The following is an 18277-nucleotide window of genomic DNA, read 5'->3' as shown; positions in this document are numbered from 1 at the left end:
TTGTGCACTACACAAGACATGCAGATAACAGAGTACAATACACACACATGTACGGGCATAATCAGATCCTGTGTACCTGGATGTGCTGTGCTGCACCCACCTTCGACGTCCTCCTGTCTTTACACTTCCTGAAGTAAACGGCATGCAGGCCCAGCTCGGAGGCAGCGATCCACTGCAGGGCCAAGCGCAGCTCTGAGTCCACACACTCTGGATCCAAGTCACAGTTGACCACCAGAAGCTCCCTGTGGCTGCTACTGTCCACTACTGACCGCAGTGAGATGCCCTCTGCAACACACACAGGAAATACATCACGCCCACTTTCTGTACATCAAGCTAACTTCCTGTAGTTTCAATGCCAAAGCTACGTTGAGGTCTGATGGCACATTGGATGGATCTGGCACCAAATAGGTTCAAGGTTGGGTAAGGAGGGCTTGATACCATCAGTGTTGTGGTGTAGTGAAATACATTTCGTTAAACTATTTAATTACATTTTTCAGTAGCTTGGTTGTAGTTCAACTAAATTAAAATCTTGGTAGTGTTTTTATTAGTTAATAACTTTTTTTGCCATACAGTTATGCATATATGTAACTACTGGAACTACACACTTGCAAAAATACGATATGGGTGAAGTAGACAATAATKTTTTTCGGCATTAGACCTGCCTAATTTTCACTTGAAACACTTTTTGTGTGCCTAATTCTCACTTTGTCTTTAATAGGCTAAATGACACATTCTGTTACCATTTGACTCCAGAGGGATCTGTTCTTGCAATTTGTAGTCAATGACATTTCAGATATAGAATTTTTCACAATGTAGTTTGGATGTASTGAKCTACTTTTTCTCAGTAACTTTTGTTAAGTCAGCTACAGTTGAAGTCGGAAGTTAACATACACTTAGGTTGGAGTCATCATTTTTCAACCACTCCACAAATTTCTTGTTAYCAAACTATAGTTTTGGCAAGTCGGTTAGGACATCTACTTTGTGCCTGACACAAGTCATTTTTCCAATAATTGTTTACAGACAGATTATTTCCCTTATAATTCACTGTATCAAKATTCCAGTGGGTCAGAAGTTTACATACACTACGTTGACTGTGCCTTTAAACAGCCTGGAAAACTCCAGATAATGATGTCATGGCTTTGGAAGCTTCTGTTAGGCTAATTGACATCTTTTGAGTCAATTGGAGGTGTACCTGTGGATGTATTTCAAGGCCTACCTTCAAACTCAGTGCCTCTTTGCTTGACATCATGGGAAAATCAAAAGAAACCAGCCAAGACCTCAGAAAAACAATTGTATGCCTCCACAAGTCTAGTTCGTCCTTGGGAGCAATTTCCAAACGCCTGAAGGTACCACGTTCATCTGTACAAACAATAGTACGCAAGTATAAACACCATGGGACCACGCAGCCGTCATACCCCTCAGGAAGGAGATGAGTTCTGTCTCCTAGAGATGGTGCGAAAAGTGCAAATCAATCCCAGAACAACAGCAAGGATCTTGTGAAGATGCTGGAGGAAACAGGTACAAAAATATCTGTATCCACAATAAAAAAGAGCCCTATATCGACAGCAAGGAAGAAGCCACTCCTCCAAAACCGCCATAAAAAAGCCAGACTACGGTTTGCAACTGCACATGGGGACAAAGATCGTACTTTTTGGAGAAATGTCCTTTGGTCTGATGAATCAAAAATAGAACTGTTTGGCCATAATGTCCATTGTTATGTTTGGAGGAAAAAGGGGGATGCTTGCAAGCCGATGAACACCATCCCAACCGCGAAGCACGGGGGTGGCAGCATCATGTTGTGGGGGTGCTTTGCTGCAGGAGGGACTGGTGCACTTCACAAAATAGATGCCATCATGAGGGAGGAAAATGATGTGGCTATATTGAAGCAACATCTCAAGACATCAGTCAGGAAGTTAAAGCTTGGTCGCAAATGAGTCTTCCAAATGGACAATGACCCCAAGCATACTTCCAAAGTTGTGGCAAAATGGCTTAAGGACAACAAAGTCAAGGTATTGGAGTGGCCATCACAAAGCCCTGACCACAATCCTATAGAAGATTTGTTGGCAGAACTGACAAAGCGTGCGAGCAAGGAGGCCTACAAACCTGACTCAGTTACACCAGCTCTGTCAGGAGGAATGGGCCAAAATTCACCCAACTTATTGTGCGACGCTTGTGGAAGGCTACCCGAAACGTTTGACCCAAATTAAACAATTTAAAGGCAATGCTCCAATACTAATTGAGTGTATGTAAACTTCTGACCAGTGGGAATGTGATGAAAGAAATAAAAGCTGAAATTAATCATTCTCTCTACTATTATTCTGACATTTCACATTCTTAAAATAAAGTGGTGATCCTAACTGACCCAAGACGGGGAATTTTTACTCAGATTAAATGTCAGGAATTGTTAAAAACTGAGTTTTTGGCTAAGGTGTATGTAAACTTCCGACTTCAACTGTATATTTTGCTTAAGGGTAGCTTAACTTCTTCCAGTGTGAAGTAATTTTTAGCTTGGTAAACTATATTTTCAAAGTAGCTTCCACAACACTATATATAAGGCTGTTATACTGACCTAAAATGCTTAAGTGGCAGCACTGCAGAGATAAAGCAGTGATATATTTACCATTTCCACATTTGAGTTACACATTAAATTGCTTTTGAAGCTCCAGCATCTTGGGAATTAGTCACACCAAGTAGCCATAGATAGATAATGTGAGTGACTCATACAATACTCAGRGAAGAGGTTGAATAGAGGTTATCGTGAAGACGAATGAGAACAAAGATGAGACAGTAGGGGAGACAGCGAGAGTTGAGTTTCCTTTGTGACATATAATGTAGACAGTAATGACATGGAACTGAGACAGTGGGATGTAGTGTGTGTGTGTGTATGACTCAGACAGGGTGACGCTACTCACCGTCTACGTTCTCCTTGCTCTCCCTTAGGTAACCCTTCTCCGCCTCCTCACTGAGAACAAAGAGCATGAACATTAAGACAATACAGTAGGTGGCATTCAGATTCTCACTTTCTACCCTTAGGCCAGATTTACTAAGCATCAKTTTTTTTCAGTAAGGGATAACTGATAACAGACCAAAACAAAGAAAAATGTRTCATTTTACACCTTTCTATTGATCTTAATCTTTCTCCTTACCTTTTTGTTCTGTCCTGAATGTTTKATTTCCTTTATAAAAAATAGGTGCAAACGCTTAGTTCATCTAGCTGTAAGTGTGAACTTATTCCCTGTCATGGATTTAAAAACATTTAATTAGTGTATGCATGGGGTAGGTAGCCGGATGTAGCATCCACCACATTTCCTACATCGGTTGATCTCTTCATGAGTTGGAGTGAACAAGTACACACTTCATAAAACAGGGTAGAGACTAGAGAGAGAATCAGACTGGAGCCTATGAGACTGAATTCTCCTGTTCAAAGGGCCTTGTTTAAAGCCTCAGCACTGTGTTGTAGGAGTGTTGTTTGCATGTCGTTAGGAGTTATCAGTTACCTGTTTACTGTGCTCTGAGTGGGGATGTCAGAGAAGCCCTCCAGGTCTGCCAGACCCAGGCTAGACGTGCTGCTGTTCCCGTTCCTGCAAATCCAAACAGAACTAAAACTCATATCCTGTCTCTCGAAAGGCGACACGATCAGTGACTTGTGAATGGAACAATAAGGAGCTGCGGTGAAGCGAGCAATGTTGTTCATTAGCTGGTGATTAACATAGAAACCGCAGCTGCAGCTGATCAGGATGGCTGGGCTGGAAGAGAGAGCCAGACTGGCAATGGGCCCTTCCTTGTGGAGATGAGGGGTGTGGAAAGATTGAGCAGTTGGGCGGAGTGGGCGACCATGTCCAGTGTCAGCAGTGTCACCATGGAGTTAATCGGGGATGATGTGGTCAGGAAGGCAACAGCCACCAGGTGTCCGTTTATGCCACAGCTGTCTACGCTGGCAGGTAAAAGCAGCAAGCAGCACACATTTCATCACCACTACTGCCAAGCTGAAGCCAACCAGCCACACAGCCCTCCTCCTAGTCCTCTGGAGCCTAGAAACGTATCCACCCCACTCTTTGTTATCTATACCCTGGTCTCATTTCTCCTGGCTTAGAGGAATMGCAGTAATAGACTAACTACCTCAGGRTTTTGGCTTGGCTGTGTGTCAGTATGAGGCTAGCTAGTGGAACTGAGAAATGGCACTACAGTAGCTGAAGCAGGGAATGATAAAGCTAATGTTCTGTGGGCCTTTAATGTGTGAGAAGCAGTGTGACGTCATGCCTATGCTACTGCGGCTGCAGCGCAGGCTGCAGGCCCCCAGAGCTCTACACCACGCTGGCTCTGGAGTGGGGCTCAGTGCACTAGGTGAGCTCTCTACCAGTGAGAGGAAAGCCCCTGGGCATACAGCTATTCCACTGAAGCCGCAAGAGCCGAAGACTGGCACAGGACAGCAAAGAGTGAGTGTGAGCAGCAATGGGCTGATGAGAGGGCGACGGACGGCGAGGGCAGTAGTAGCGGTAGGAGTGCTCGGAGCAGTGCATGATGGGACGGAGCAGCAGTTGGTTGCCAAGGTTACTGACCCCTCGCTCAGCTGGATAAAACTACTGGTCTCCTCGTGGGGGTCYTCGTCGGGGGCGATCTGGGACCAGCTTCCTGAACTGTCCTCACTGCTAGCACTCAGAGAGCGCTTGTTTTGCTCACCTACAGTGGGTACTGCAGCGGCCGCAGAGGGCACTGCCGTCCTGTCTCTCTCACAGCTGGGGAGAGCAAACAGCAGGGTCACCTACTGTATACACTCTTAGAAAAATGATTCATAAAGTGGTTCATAAAGTGAACCTTTAATGGTTCTAGTTAGTCATTTTTTTCTAAGAGTGTACATACGATGTGATAGGCTGGGAGACTGGGAGGAGCTCAACCCCTCTGATGTGATCTTTCCCCTCATTTATTGATTTGGTTCTATTCTTGTTCAGGGGATACAGATTGTACATTTCTTGATTCGAGAATGTKGTTTTTTTTTAAAGTGTGCTACGTACTGTGACTATATACATTCTACATTTGTGTTGGGACCATGAAATCCTGTTCATCACATATTACATACAACCCCCCACCACCACCAAGTATTGGCCTTTCTAAAATATGGGCCTCTTTTATAGAGGGTGGATAACCCAGGTCCTTTAGTTGTGTAAAGTATGTTTTGTATTTGTGCCTATCCAAATTAACCATGATTAAAAAATTACATGAAAGGCTGCAGTGTTGGCTGGTTTTTTAATGCAACAGAGAAACTGATTAATTTAAATCCTGATTAGATGATTGAAAGCTGCCAGATTCCCATAGTGGGTTATGGTGTTATTTGTCAATGTCAATGAGCCTCACGTTTTCACCAGGGAAAGACCCAGATGGAGATGAATTGTTCCCTAATTGGAGTTTATTAAGTGTTAAGTGAAAAACCAGCAAACCCTGCAATCATTAAGCAGCTTAAATATAAATCTCTTCCAACTATTTTCCTTTTAATTTAATTTATTGCATGTGTCAATCCAATCTACAGGAAACTGCCAAAATACTGGAAACACTTGAGTAAATTATATTGAAAGCAGGTGCTTCCACACAGGTTGGGTTCATGAGTTAGTTAAGCAATTAAGCAACACTTTTGGGAGATTCTGGAGCAAAACACCAAATTATGGAATTTKTCGTGGAAGAATAGTGTTGCATCCCTCCGATAGAGTTCCAGACACTTGTAGAATATATGCCAAGGTGCACTGAAGCTGTTCTGGCTTGTGATGGCCCAACACCCTATTGGTGTTTCCTTTATTTTGGCAGTTACCTMTATATGATACTATGTTTGTTTTGTCAATTACCTCCAAAGTATTTAAACACCATTGTTTATTTTCCTTTCTAAACACTTCACTTTATATTTTATCTGCTCTATCTATTTGTGAGACCTTGTGTTGTCATCTACAGCATGTCAACGTGGTCTGCAAATGTTTGTCGCTTAGCTGATGAGCTCAAGATGAGCAACTATTTCCCGGAACACCAATAAAGTGACCTGAAGTACTTTGGAAGTTTTCTGTAACCTCCTCCTTGTGGGGCCCACCTCCTCCAGTACAAGGCCTCCCTGCAGTGTGTATATTCACACTTCACTGCTCCCCTAAAGGCCACTCTCACGTTACCAAGACGGTCTGTGTGAATCTTCTCACCTTACTGAGTCCCTGTTACACAATTTTCCTCTGAGTGAAATGTCAGACCCAAATTACAGGACAACATGATGCCACTGTTGTATGTAGCCTGTGTCTCTTATATACATAATATACTGTATGTGTGATATACACTTCCATCCATATGTATTTGGACAGGGAAGTAATTAAAAAAAATGTGTGTCTATACTTTAAAAAATTTGAGATCAAGTAAAATGTCACCTTTTACGGTGCCCTCTGTACTTATTGGGACAGTGAAGCATTTTTTCTTATTTTGGCTCTATACTCCATACGTTTGGATTACAGACGCACAAATATCATACCCCCAAGACATTACCTCTTACCTCTCACCATTACATTTTTWGCATTTTTGGGGGGGTATGATATATGTGCGTCTATAACTTTCTCACTTATCATTATTCACAATTCATTAAGGATTATCTGTAATCATGGTAGAATCCACATTCATGTAGAAGTGTTTAGAAACATATTCTATTCTTCTTTACAATAAAAGTGACTCCAAAATGACACAATACATTATTTACCATGAGTTTCTACTGGGAACAAAATAATCTGAAACACAACCAAAACAAAAACAAACAGCAAATGAGTCACAAGCTTGATGTAGTCATTGCATGCTATGAATATGGGACCAAATACGTCACTTTTTACTACTTTAATACACATAAGTGAATTTGTCCTAATCCAACACTTTGCTCCTCTAAAATGGGGGGACTATGTATAGAAAGTGCTGTAATTTTTAAACTGTTCACCCAATATGGATGAAAATATCCTCAAATCAGGCTGCACTTTAACCTCGTAGTCATTGTTTTATTTCAAATAAATAGATAGGCTAGCCCAGGGGTGTCAAACTCAATCAGCACACGGGCCATAATTTTAAAAAACGATTTTGCGGGCCAGACCTATGTACATCCTATATACATAAGTGGGCATTATTWTTTTTTTACGTGCAACTGCGACCCAAACTGGCCATTGTTTTATTTGAAAAAATGATAATGTCCACTGATGTACATAGGATGATGTAAATATAATTTTAACATTAAAACAAAAGAAGAGATAAGTAATATTTGCTTTTGCTTCCCTGCTTGRAGATGTGCATAATATGATGCAACCTTAATCAATAGTATTGAATACTTCCAAATAACAAAAACGTAGCTATAAATTGTTGTAACGTTTAAACTTAAAACATGGTTTGTTTTTTTGTACAGCATGGAGCATCGGTGTGGTTGAATGCAGCATTCCTGTATGGTGCACACAAAATGTATTGTAGCAGTGTAGCCACTCTAGGCTACTGCTCTAATGTTGTTGTAATAGGCTACATGTTTCTCCTTTGCATGGTGGTTTGTTGCAGGTTTAGTTCTTTGGTTGTTCATTGTCAAGCTTTTAAAACCCAAGCCAGACAGCAACATTTTAGTAGCCTAGCTAGGACTGTGGCACGTGGTCTGTATACTTTCCCTCCGCTGCACGCTGTAAACGGGACACACGAAAGCAATTGAAGTTGAATTCACCGATGCGAGCACATCAGGTAGTAATTTCATGAAGTAGAGGGCCCACGGGCCTTATGTTTGGGCCCARGGGCCTTATGTTTGACACATGWCCATTAGCCTGTTAGTCATTATTCCTGGCTTGTGATCATTGCCCTTGCTAGTTTGATTATATTGACATGGAAACTTAAATAGTGCATCCCAAATTGGTGGAGAAAGCAAACAATGTACCAGGCCAGCTGTGATTTACAACCTATTTTTTTTGGACTACCAAGAAATGTATTGTTGAATTATATTAATCCTGCATTGAACTGCATCCATATATTCTGACAACAATGGCTTACTGTCCGTCATGGAATTTTGAGTCAAATAGAACCTATTACTTTTGAAACTCTTATAAAGTTGGTTTTGAAGCATAAACTGGGAATTTTATATTTTTTATTGATATTATGATAGTCTGTTTCATATCTGCAAATTATTTAAAACGCTGTCAGTTCCACTTTAAAATAGTCAAAGTTTAGTATTTGGTTCCATATCCATTGCAAGCAATGACTAAATCAAGCTTGTAACTTGACTCGTTGGACGCATTTACAGTTTGATTTGGCTGTGTTTTGGGTTACAGTGCGTTTTGCGTTACAGAAGACAAAGGAACCTCTAACAATTCAATGCTAAGGAACCTCTAACAATCCAAGTACTGTATCTAAGAAGGTGAATGTAAGCAGGACCATCCGGTTATTCTCTTKAAATCATAATTGCCTACAATGCTTTCATCACCACTCTGGGATCACTGACAAGGCTGATTAGCTGTCCTCAGGAGACCACTCTTCACGAACTAGTGCGAGTAACTAAGACAACTAAGAAGAAGGACACCGTGACCTCTTGTGGACAATCAGAGACATACACCTGAGAACGAAGGAGAAGGCCCTCCAAAGGAGAAGGCCCAATTGACCCTCCTCAAAAGCGGAACCCTTTCCACAAAGGCCTGGGCCCAACAGAGATACCCGACGAAGATCTTCAACACGTAAATATACATACATTACTTCTTACCCAAAAGAGCGGCAGTTCGGGGCAAGGTATTATGGTTATTGTGAGTGTAGTTTCCAAATGGTATCCAAATGTTGCTTCTCTTTCTCTCTCACTTTCTCGCTCTCTTTAACTCTCCATCTTGTGTAACAAGTGTCATATTTTGTTAGTCGCTAGGGACTTGTTTTCATCGTATTAAGTTTATAATCATAAACTATACCTGCTGTGTGTGTGTGTGTGTGTGTGTGTGTGTGTGTGTGTTGTGTGTGTGTGTGTGTGTGGTGTGTGTGTGTGTGGTGTGGTGTGTGTGTTGTGTGTGTGTGTGGTGTGTGTGTGTGGTGTGTGTGTGTGTGTATCCATTGTTAGGAATTTTATGAATAATGACTAAATCATTTCTAGATTTAGATAAAACTATAACTAATTTAAACTCTACCCTTATTATTATTATATCTGATTAATAATGTTAATTCATAAGGAAGGGATTATGTAGTATGTACAAGGAGGAATTAAAACATAATAAACACCATTCCAACTTAGTTAGAGAGATTTGTGCTGAGGGTTATAAAGTAAGCAAAAAGGATCGTTAAACTATGGTTGAACTGACCCAACTTAGCCCTGAGATGTTTAGATAAGGCAGTGAGTAACTTTTTAGGTCTTCCATTATKTTGAGTTGTCTGCTAAAGTGGTAATAAATTATAGTGAGCCTTCAGGAGAATAAATGATATTGTGTGTCATGTGTGTGCGCTGGTYAGTTGGAATGAACTTTCGAACCTGTTTTATCTTGGTCAAGAGGAGGAGATTTATTCTGTAACCAATGACGTCATATTTTGTATATAAACTGTTGTTTATGGTTAAATGGGAGCGTGCTKCGATAATAAATACRATTATCTATTTTTAATAAGACTGTTCCCTGTCTATTTTATGTAAATAAGGATCTTACAAATTCTTAGAAACAGATAGAGTGATTTTAATTAATGAGCACATAAAGGAATTATGAAATTCCGCTAACACCCATGTTATCATATAGTTTGTGTGGTACGGAATGATTAGTAAGACTCGCGTTTGTGCAGATTCACGAAGTCTGTGACATTCAGAATATGACTGATATGAGGAAATGATTAATTAGTGACTGTTATGATATCTTTATATTCTTGAGTTAATTCAGGAGACGTTAACTCGTTAAACAACTTTTGGTGCCCCAAATTGGTGCCCAAAATTCCTAATTAGTTCATTGTTACATGATTYATTTAATCTAATAACAATTAAACATAGTAGGGAATTATTCAATGAATAACAGTCATCACATTAATGCTAGTCACGTCACGACACAGATAATTCCAGGGTAACAGAATGATGCTGAGATTTTTCACTTTAAATGTATGCCAAACAAAAAACAATAATTGAAAAGTTAAACAAACCATACAACTCTATGCACAAGYACAATTTAACAATTTCCACAGACATTTTTACAAAAAACATTTACTTGAAGAACAGTGCAGATGCAAAGTTTGGTAACAGAATGATGGCACAAACCATTGCTTTTTGTTTGACAAACATTTTAATCTGAGCATCATTCTGTTGGAATTGCCCTAATCCAAAACAAACTGCAAACGCTTCCAACAAGTCACAAGCTTGATGTAGTCATTGCCTGCAAGGAATACGGGACCAAACATTTTTGCTTCACTGTCCAAATACATATGGGGGAGTATATATATATATGTGTGTGTGTATGTGTGTTTGTATGAATGTTAATGAGAATCTGCCGGTTATCGTGACTAGAYGCATGTCTATGCCACCTTGAAGATTAAGGTTAGCTCGAGATAAAAMCTGTAGCCTCCAACACAGCAACATGACTCATAACCTMGCTGTGAGTCTGTATAATACAAGAGACTTTCACAATAGACTACTTTCTCTCTGTGGATGCAGTAGAAGCCATTATGTGGCTGGGTCTCTGATACCCAACACTATAAACAGTTTAACAACGCATGGATGGTTTTCTATTTACTATTTACATCTACATTAAGTCACAATTCAAGGTGTTTCGGAAAATGATTCCCAAGGAGGACTATGAAAAAATAATACCATGCAAGTGAACATTGTTCCATCATGAGCTCTTCCTCTCACTTTGTCTGTCTTCTCTCATCTTTCTTTAACTACTTCTGTCGTCTGTCGTCTGTCTGTCTGTCTGTCTGTCTGTCTGTCTGTCTGTCTGTCTGTCTGTCTGTCTGTCTGTCTGTCTGTCTGTCTGTCTGTCTGTCTGTCTGTCTGTCTGTCTGTCTTCTCTCATCTTTCTTTAACTCTTTGTCCCCTCTCTCTGTCTGTCTGTCTTCTCTCATCTTTTCTTTAACTCTTGTCCCCTCTGTCTGTCTGTCTGTCTGTCTGTCTGTCTGTCTGTCTGTCTGTCTGTCTCTCTTCATCTTTCTTTAACTCTTGTCCCCTCGCTCTCTGTCTGTCTGTTCTGTCTGTCTGTCTGTCTGTCTGTCTGTCTGTCTGTCTGTCTGTCTGTCCTGCTGTCTGTCTTCTCTCATCTTTTCTTTAACTCTTGTCCCCTCTCTCTGTCTGTCTGTCTGTCTGTCTGTCTGTCTGTCTGTCTGTCTGTCTGTCTGTGTCTGTCTGTCTGTTCTGTCTGCTTCTCATCTTTCTTAACTCTTTTCCCTCTGTCTGTCTGTCTGTCTGTCTTCTCTCATCTTTCTTTAACTCTTGTCCTCTCTCGTCTGTCGTCTGTCTGTCTGTCTGTCTGCTGTCTGTCTGTCTGTCGTCTGTCGTCTGTCTGTCTGTCTGTCTGTCTTCTCTCATCTTTCTTTAACTCTTGTCCCCTCTCTCCGTCGTGTCTGTCTGTCTGTCTGTCTGTCTGTCTGTCTGTCTGTCTGTCTGTCTGTCTGTCTGTCTGTCTGTCTGTCTGTCTGTCTGTCTGTCTGTCTGCTCTCATCTTTCTTTAACTCTTTGCTCGCTCTCTCTCTCTCATCAAAAGCAGTTTGAGAGCCTGCAGCCTTTGATAGCCTTGTGATGCTCTCATCTCCACTGATGATGCCCCTTTGCTGTGAAGAGCTGTGAGAGCCTGTTTGTGTATTTGGGGGTGGGATTGACTCACAGGGGAAACGTGAACTGAGAGAGGACTTACCTGTTGCTCCTCACCGAGGCCCTCTCAGCACGCCACTGGGCTGTCCCCTCAGGGGGCGTTGGGTCCCAGGGGTGGCGCCCGGCCCTTTCCACCGGGTCCCCAGACTCTGGATCGTCCCTTTGATCTGTCTCGATGTGGATCACCGGTACAGGGACCTCCCTGGGTCCCCTTATGGGGGGCCCCGCTGCTGTACATGTGCTGTCTCCGCCCCCTCCTGGTTGCTCCTGACTGGCTCTGCTKCGAGTGCAGCCAGGGCGGGACTGTTTGAAGCCCCTCCTCCTCTCCCCCACGGGCATGTGTTGCTGTCGCCCCACCATGCCACCTCCTCCGGCCCAATCCCCTTCCTGCAGGACAGACTTCCCGGTTTCCACGATGTCTGCGGCCAGGCGGTTGGCATATTGCAGCACTTGGGTCTGGGACTCTGCATCCACCAGGTCAATGCTGTCCTCTGGGTCCGCAATGATCTTGTTCTTCCGCATCAGGGACTCAATGGAGCTGGACCAGGTCTCGTGGATCAGCATGTCAGTGATCTGGTCCGTCTGTCCCCTCTGGTACAGACAGGAGTCAGACTTGCACAGGCCCGTGGCAGACACCTGTACTGAGTTGGTGGGGTAGATGTTGAGCGTGTCCCCGTGCACATTGCGGACAAAGCCGTCAAAGGAGTTGGCCTTGATGGGTGAGTTGACGGTCAGCCTGGAGTCTGAGAAACGTCTGTCCGGCACGGAGGACTGACGGATACAGAAGAGGGTTCTGGGAGATGGAGGCAATAGGCTGTTGCTCCACTCTTTAGTTCTGCCCATACTGTAGTCTTTGCTCTCCTTGTCCATGTCTTTGAGCATGAACCTGTAGAACTCCTCAGTGATGCTCTCCGTACTGGACTGCTTCGACAGACAGGAGGTGGTCCTCACATTGAGGTGGCCGTTCTTCTTGGTGGCCGCCTGCTGCACGGCTGCTGCCAGGATGCTGCTGGCGTTCTGCCCGGCGTAGTAGTCCAGGAGCAGGTCGAAGCCCCGGCCCTCCATCTCCATCTGGTTCACCATGAAGCGGGAGAACTCGTCAGTGATGCTCTCGCAGCTGGACTGCTTGGAGATGGAGCCTCCCCTGCTCAGGTTCTGGCCCAGCCGGCTGCCGGGGCCTAGGGTGTTGGGGGTACCCGGGGGGCCTGCGTCCTCCTCTGGGATGCTTTCATAGCTGGCGGCCTTGCCTCGGCTCCACCGCTCACACTGCAGCCGGCTGCGGGTCTGCTGGCCGGGCTTGGAAGTGTCAACCACATTGAGCTCGGGGCAGTTCATGATGCGGGCGGTGACCTCGGAGGCAAAGAGCGCGAAGGGATCAAGCGTTTGGGGCATGTCATCCAGGTTGACCGTTTCGTCCACCACGCGGTTGACCAGGCACTCCATCAACTCGGGCTGCTCCTCAGTCTTCCTCTTGATCTCACTGAGGCGCGGTGGCCGGTGCTTTTTGGATGCCACACCACCATTCTGGCCCTCCTTTCTGCGGAGGGCCGTGCAACAGGAGGGCAGCAGGTAGCTCCCCTCGGGGTAGTAGCCGGCTGCACCCTTCAGGGCACAGAACCACGGCTGCTTCCCACTGGAGTTCTCCAGGCAGATGGCGGCCAGCTCAGTGGCCATGGAGACCACGGTGGTGGCCAGATCATCAGCAAAGTAGTTGACGGGGGTAGTTCTGGACTCTGAGTCCATCTTTAGGCAGACCATGGCCCCTGTGGAGGAGGAGCTAAAAGGGGACTGAGGGGTCAGTGAAGACTGTCTGCTGTCTGTACTGGCTATCCATCTTTTCTCTGTGCCCAGTGATGAAGAGACCTGGTGGGCTAAGCTCTCTGGAAAAGGTTCTCTGATGTTTCCTCTGGCCTGCTGGCCCTGGAGGTCATAGCAGTCCTTAATAGAGGACGAGACTTTAGTCGGAGCTTGTCTGCGCTGCTGCTGCTCTGTGATATGTGGCGAGCTGTGAGACTCATAAGGTTCACTCTCCCTCTCCTCCAGTCCATATTTCTCCTCCCTCATCCCTGAGTAGACGYGTGTCTTATCTGCCCATTGGGCTTCACAATTATCGGGCTGGCTGGAGCCAACGAAGCACTGTAATTGGCTTAATGGTTCCTTGGTGGTGGCGGCCGCCTCGTAGTCCCTGAAGCCGACATCACCCTCTTGTCTGTCAAACGACCCTATATCACATTTGGAAATGTCACCGATCCGCTTTGAAGTGAGACAAAGGATGTCAAAGAGCACATTGCTCACGCTCTCCTGCAGAAAGCCCTGGATATCAGTGACGTCTTTGCCCGGGCCTTCCAGTTCTTTTTTCTTTTTCGCTTTCTCGAACGCGTGTTTGAAGAGGCCGTCGGCCACTTCGCTGATGAAATTGTCCACCTCRGTCTCGTCCATCGTGTCCAGACATGACTTTTTGGGAGAAGTGATGCCGTCTACAATCCTGTTGTGGGTGGACTCCAGTAGATGGGCCACACTCTTGTAGTCCTGGGGCTGAGCCAGCACCCCTGCTGCCTCCTTGTGAAGAACTTCAGCAATGCTGGTGCGGAAGGCCTCGATGCTGGTCCCCTCAGCCACGCTGCAGTGGAGGGTGATAGCTGTGGAGGCCTGCGCTGCAGATAGGAGCCCCACGGAGGCGGCCGAGTAGACCTCGGTGGTGGAGTCGTCTTCTGACTCGCAGACCACCTCCCCGGCCTCTTCAGCTAGCTCCACCACAGCCACCGCCCCCGCCACCTGGGCCATCCCGCACATGGCTGAGGAGAAGGAGTAGTCAGTGCCCTCAGGGTCACTCTGTCCCTCTCTCTCCATGTCATCCTCTGTTGGCTCCATTGCCAGCTGCTCTGCTACCTGTGGGCTGGAGATGGTGCCGATGACACTGGCAGCGCATGCCAGGGCTCGCTGCAGGGGTTTGGTGGGGTGGCGTCCAGTGGTAGTGGTGGTAGGGAGGAAGTCATGGGTCTCTGGTCCGTGTTTCGCCGGTACCTGCCTGGCAGTACCACCATCACCACCAACACCATGCTCCAGAGCCACGTGAGAGGCTTGAGTACCCAGCCACTCTGGCAGGCCCTCACAGCTATCCGGGCTCTGCACTATGACGATCTTGGGGAGCTCGAAAGAGCAGGCGCGTGCCCGACAGGGCTCCTCTGCTCCTGTCCAGGCGAGGCCGGTGGGGGGGTGGTGGCTGCCGGGGGACATGCTCACAGCGGCCTCAGGAGCGAAGGAAGGTTCGTCTTGAGACAGGCGGATGAAGGCGTCCTGCAGTACCGACTCGGCCAGGTTGGTGGCGTAGTGGCCAGCCGACTCCTTGGTGTGATGACTGCTAGCTCTCGCCGGTGCCCTTCCTCCTCGTTTCTTGGTGGCTGGGGGGGCGCAGATGGTCACCTCGGAGTCCTCGCTGTCCTGCCACTGGTGCTGGCCCAGGTGTCCCCTCTGACACACTGGTCTGTCACTGTGTGCTACATCTGACAAGTCCTCTGCCACATCACTGCACTSTGGCTCTGAGGGGAGAAAGAGAGAGAGAGGCATGTCCAGACCTGTTAGAAAGTWCTTCCATCAAATTCCCAATGTGCCAGAGCAAAAGCGATGACAATCCAGCTCTGGTTTAACCAAGCTAGCAATAACACCAGACTTTCACTGAGCAGCATTTACCCACTCAAACATGACTATAGCTACCAACCAAACCCTAGCTGGTCCCAGTTATGTTTGTGCTGTCTTACCAATGACCATAAGAGTTGGCTACACAGGCTACAATACAACACAAACAGATCTGGGAACAGGCTAACTTACCCCCATGCAAAGTAAAAAAGAGCAACCTCCTATCCGAGGCTTGATCTGATAATGAATATTACTGGTACATTGACTCAAAGGAGAACCTTCACACAGTGTTGGTTCTAAAGTCATACAGGCAGGGATGGGTACAATACAGATACGAAATGCAATAAAGATCAATGTATCAAAATAAACAACAAAATACTGCTTTGTAATGTATTTAATTAAAATACAAAAATACATTTGCAAGTAGCCGGCCCGAAGAACAACAAAATTCTCAGTATCGGTTACAAAAACATTTTTACTTGCAATGACTGTGATATCTTGTTGTTTAACTACCTTAGTTGAGCAAGTCACTCTGGATAAGCGTGTCTGCTAAATGACCAAAATGTAAATGCATATGTGAAAATGAACAAACCAAAATGAACTGCAAAGCAGGCTGTTTATTGTTTCGGGGCGGAGCTCATTAGAATAATACTCAGCATGCTTTGCAATTGGTCATTTTTACATATACATTTATATTTAGTTCATTTAGCAGATGCTTTTATCACACTATAGTGCTCTCAGACTTCTGATAGCAATGGAGGGTGAAAGYGGGGCCACAAAATGTGAACCGTTATAAATGACAGTATTTTGAAAATACAAAATATATTGGAGTGTAATTCAGCCCAGTGTAATTCAAATGACAAAATACTCATAAGTAATTCAAATAAGTATTCCAAATACATGTAACAGAAATACTGCCCATCTCTGCTTACAGGAGATTCATATTATAGATAAGGGGAGACTTGTCACTGTGCAGAAAAGCACCGCCAAACTCAGGGCCATATACTGTATATTAATCTCAATCATGACAGGCATTGATCTACTCTACTGTATGTGCCCTCAGCTGCACGGCACACRATGCGAGGCACAAACGCTCTAAGGAGCTACACAGCCAGCCAGCCACAGAGAAGTGTTTTTACAGATGAAGACTGACAGGCACAAGAGAACAAGAGAACAACAGCTGAATGCCTGTCGTTCCCTTTTGAAACGAGACGAGGGACATCTTCAGTGGTAAGTATAGTATTCAAGGAACATGTAGACTATTGGTGATTRGGAAAGTATTCAGACCCCTTGACTTTTTCCATATTTTGTTACGATACTTTGTCATTATGGGGTATTGTGTGTGATTGGTGAGAATTAGATTTTTTTTAATCAATTTTATAATCAGGCTGTAACGATATTTTTMGGGGGAAAAAGTCAAGGGGATCTGAATACTTTCCGAATGCACTGTACATACTGAAGACGCTATAATAACACTACATCAATAACAACTTWGATTTTTATTGAAGTTGTTATCGGCAAAAGTGGTTACAGCACCTATGCATTGACCTGTTTGAGAGTAGGCTACTGAATAATGTAATACCTTACAAAAATGTCAGATTTTTCCTCCCAAAAGGAGTGCTTCACATTAGTATATTTGTAAATAATATATGATTTATCCCATTTAGCAGACACTTTTGTCAAAAGTGAACTAGAACAGTAACTGAGATCGACATTTTCATATTTTCTATCCTCATGCTATTCAAACTTAGCCACATAGGACTACATTACTCTACTTTAATATTCACCACATATGTCAGTAAAATGCATTGAACTCAAATACAGTACATGGGTATTCAAAAGGATCAGAATAAATCACCGTTTCGTAAGCCGTCATCCTCGCTGTCATCCCCCAGGTGTTCTGAGGCAGTGAGGAAGTCCTCCTCTATGGATGAGAAAGAGCGGTTGGTGTCATCATCCAGCCTCTGCCCTGCCATCATCCGCCCCTGGGACCCCTGCCTCTCCTGACCCCACTGTAGCCCGATTAGGAACTTGTTGATCTCATAGATGATGCTGGTGGGCCGCCGGCCCCCAGCACACTGGACCAGGCACACATCTGTACACCTCTGGCCCTGGAGGCAATACACACATACACACACACACACACACACGAAGGAAAGAATTCAATCATTGATAAGTTCTACCTTGTCTGCTCGTGTAATACTCAGAGCTGACGAGTCAGTCAATGAGTGGATGGATTGGGATGGAGGGATCTCAACAAACCATAAAATGAGAAGGAAGAAGTGTTTGTGTGTGTGTGTGTGTGTGCTCACCTGTGTGTGGGTGGGGTACTGGTGAAGGTGAGAGGGGTCCGGAGTCTCCAAACCACCGAGCAGCAGGATCTCGTTCACCTTGGGCTGTCGCACGCTCAGAGAGCCAACCAGCTTGGGCAGGTCTGGAGAGATTGAGGCCAGTTTCTAGGGGAAAGAGAAACGTCACCCACAGTCACTGTGATAGTCACACAGGCAGTCATCAGCAGCAAAAACNTTAATTTAATTAATTTTATATTTTTATTACCCCTTTTTCTCCCCAATTTCGTTATATCCAATTGGTAGTTACAATCCTGTCCCATCGCTGCAACTTCTGTATGGACTCGGGAGAGGCGAAGGTCGAGAGCCGTGTGTCCACCAAAACACAACCCAACCAAGCCGCACTGCTTCTTGACACAACCTCCGCTTAACCCGGAAGCCAGCCGCACCAATGTGTTGGAGGAAACACCGTACACCTGGCAACCGTGTCAGCGTGCATTGCGCCTGGCCCGCCACAGGAGTCGCTAGTGCGCGATGGGACAGGAACATCCCTGCCGGCCAAACCCTCCCCTAACCC

General features: G+C 44.9%; 1 protein-coding gene across 1 annotated transcript in view; it reads right to left on the bottom strand.

Moving 5' to 3' along the window:
* Positions 1-18277, bottom strand: part of LOC111949766 (A-kinase anchor protein SPHKAP) — a gene marked incomplete at its 5' end in the record, with an annotated part of 49889 nt that overhangs the window by 1646 nt on the left and 29966 nt on the right. The window contains 5 exons of the mRNA XM_023967117.2: positions 77-285; positions 2913-2962; positions 3498-3581; positions 11820-15315; positions 17271-17523. Coding sequence (XP_023822885.1) covers positions 77-285; positions 2913-2962; positions 3498-3581; positions 11820-15315; positions 17271-17523 — 4092 coding nt within the window. The remainder of the gene's footprint in view (positions 1-76; positions 286-2912; positions 2963-3497; positions 3582-11819; positions 15316-17270; positions 17524-18277) is intronic.

This window comes from Salvelinus sp. IW2-2015, linkage group LG22 (assembly GCF_002910315.2).
Source record: "Salvelinus sp. IW2-2015 linkage group LG22, ASM291031v2, whole genome shotgun sequence".
In the NCBI taxonomy this organism is placed as follows: domain Eukaryota; kingdom Metazoa; phylum Chordata; class Actinopteri; order Salmoniformes; family Salmonidae; genus Salvelinus; species Salvelinus sp. IW2-2015.
The sequence above is the reverse complement of the archived record's forward strand: the minus strand, read 5'-3'. Positions and strand labels throughout refer to the sequence as shown.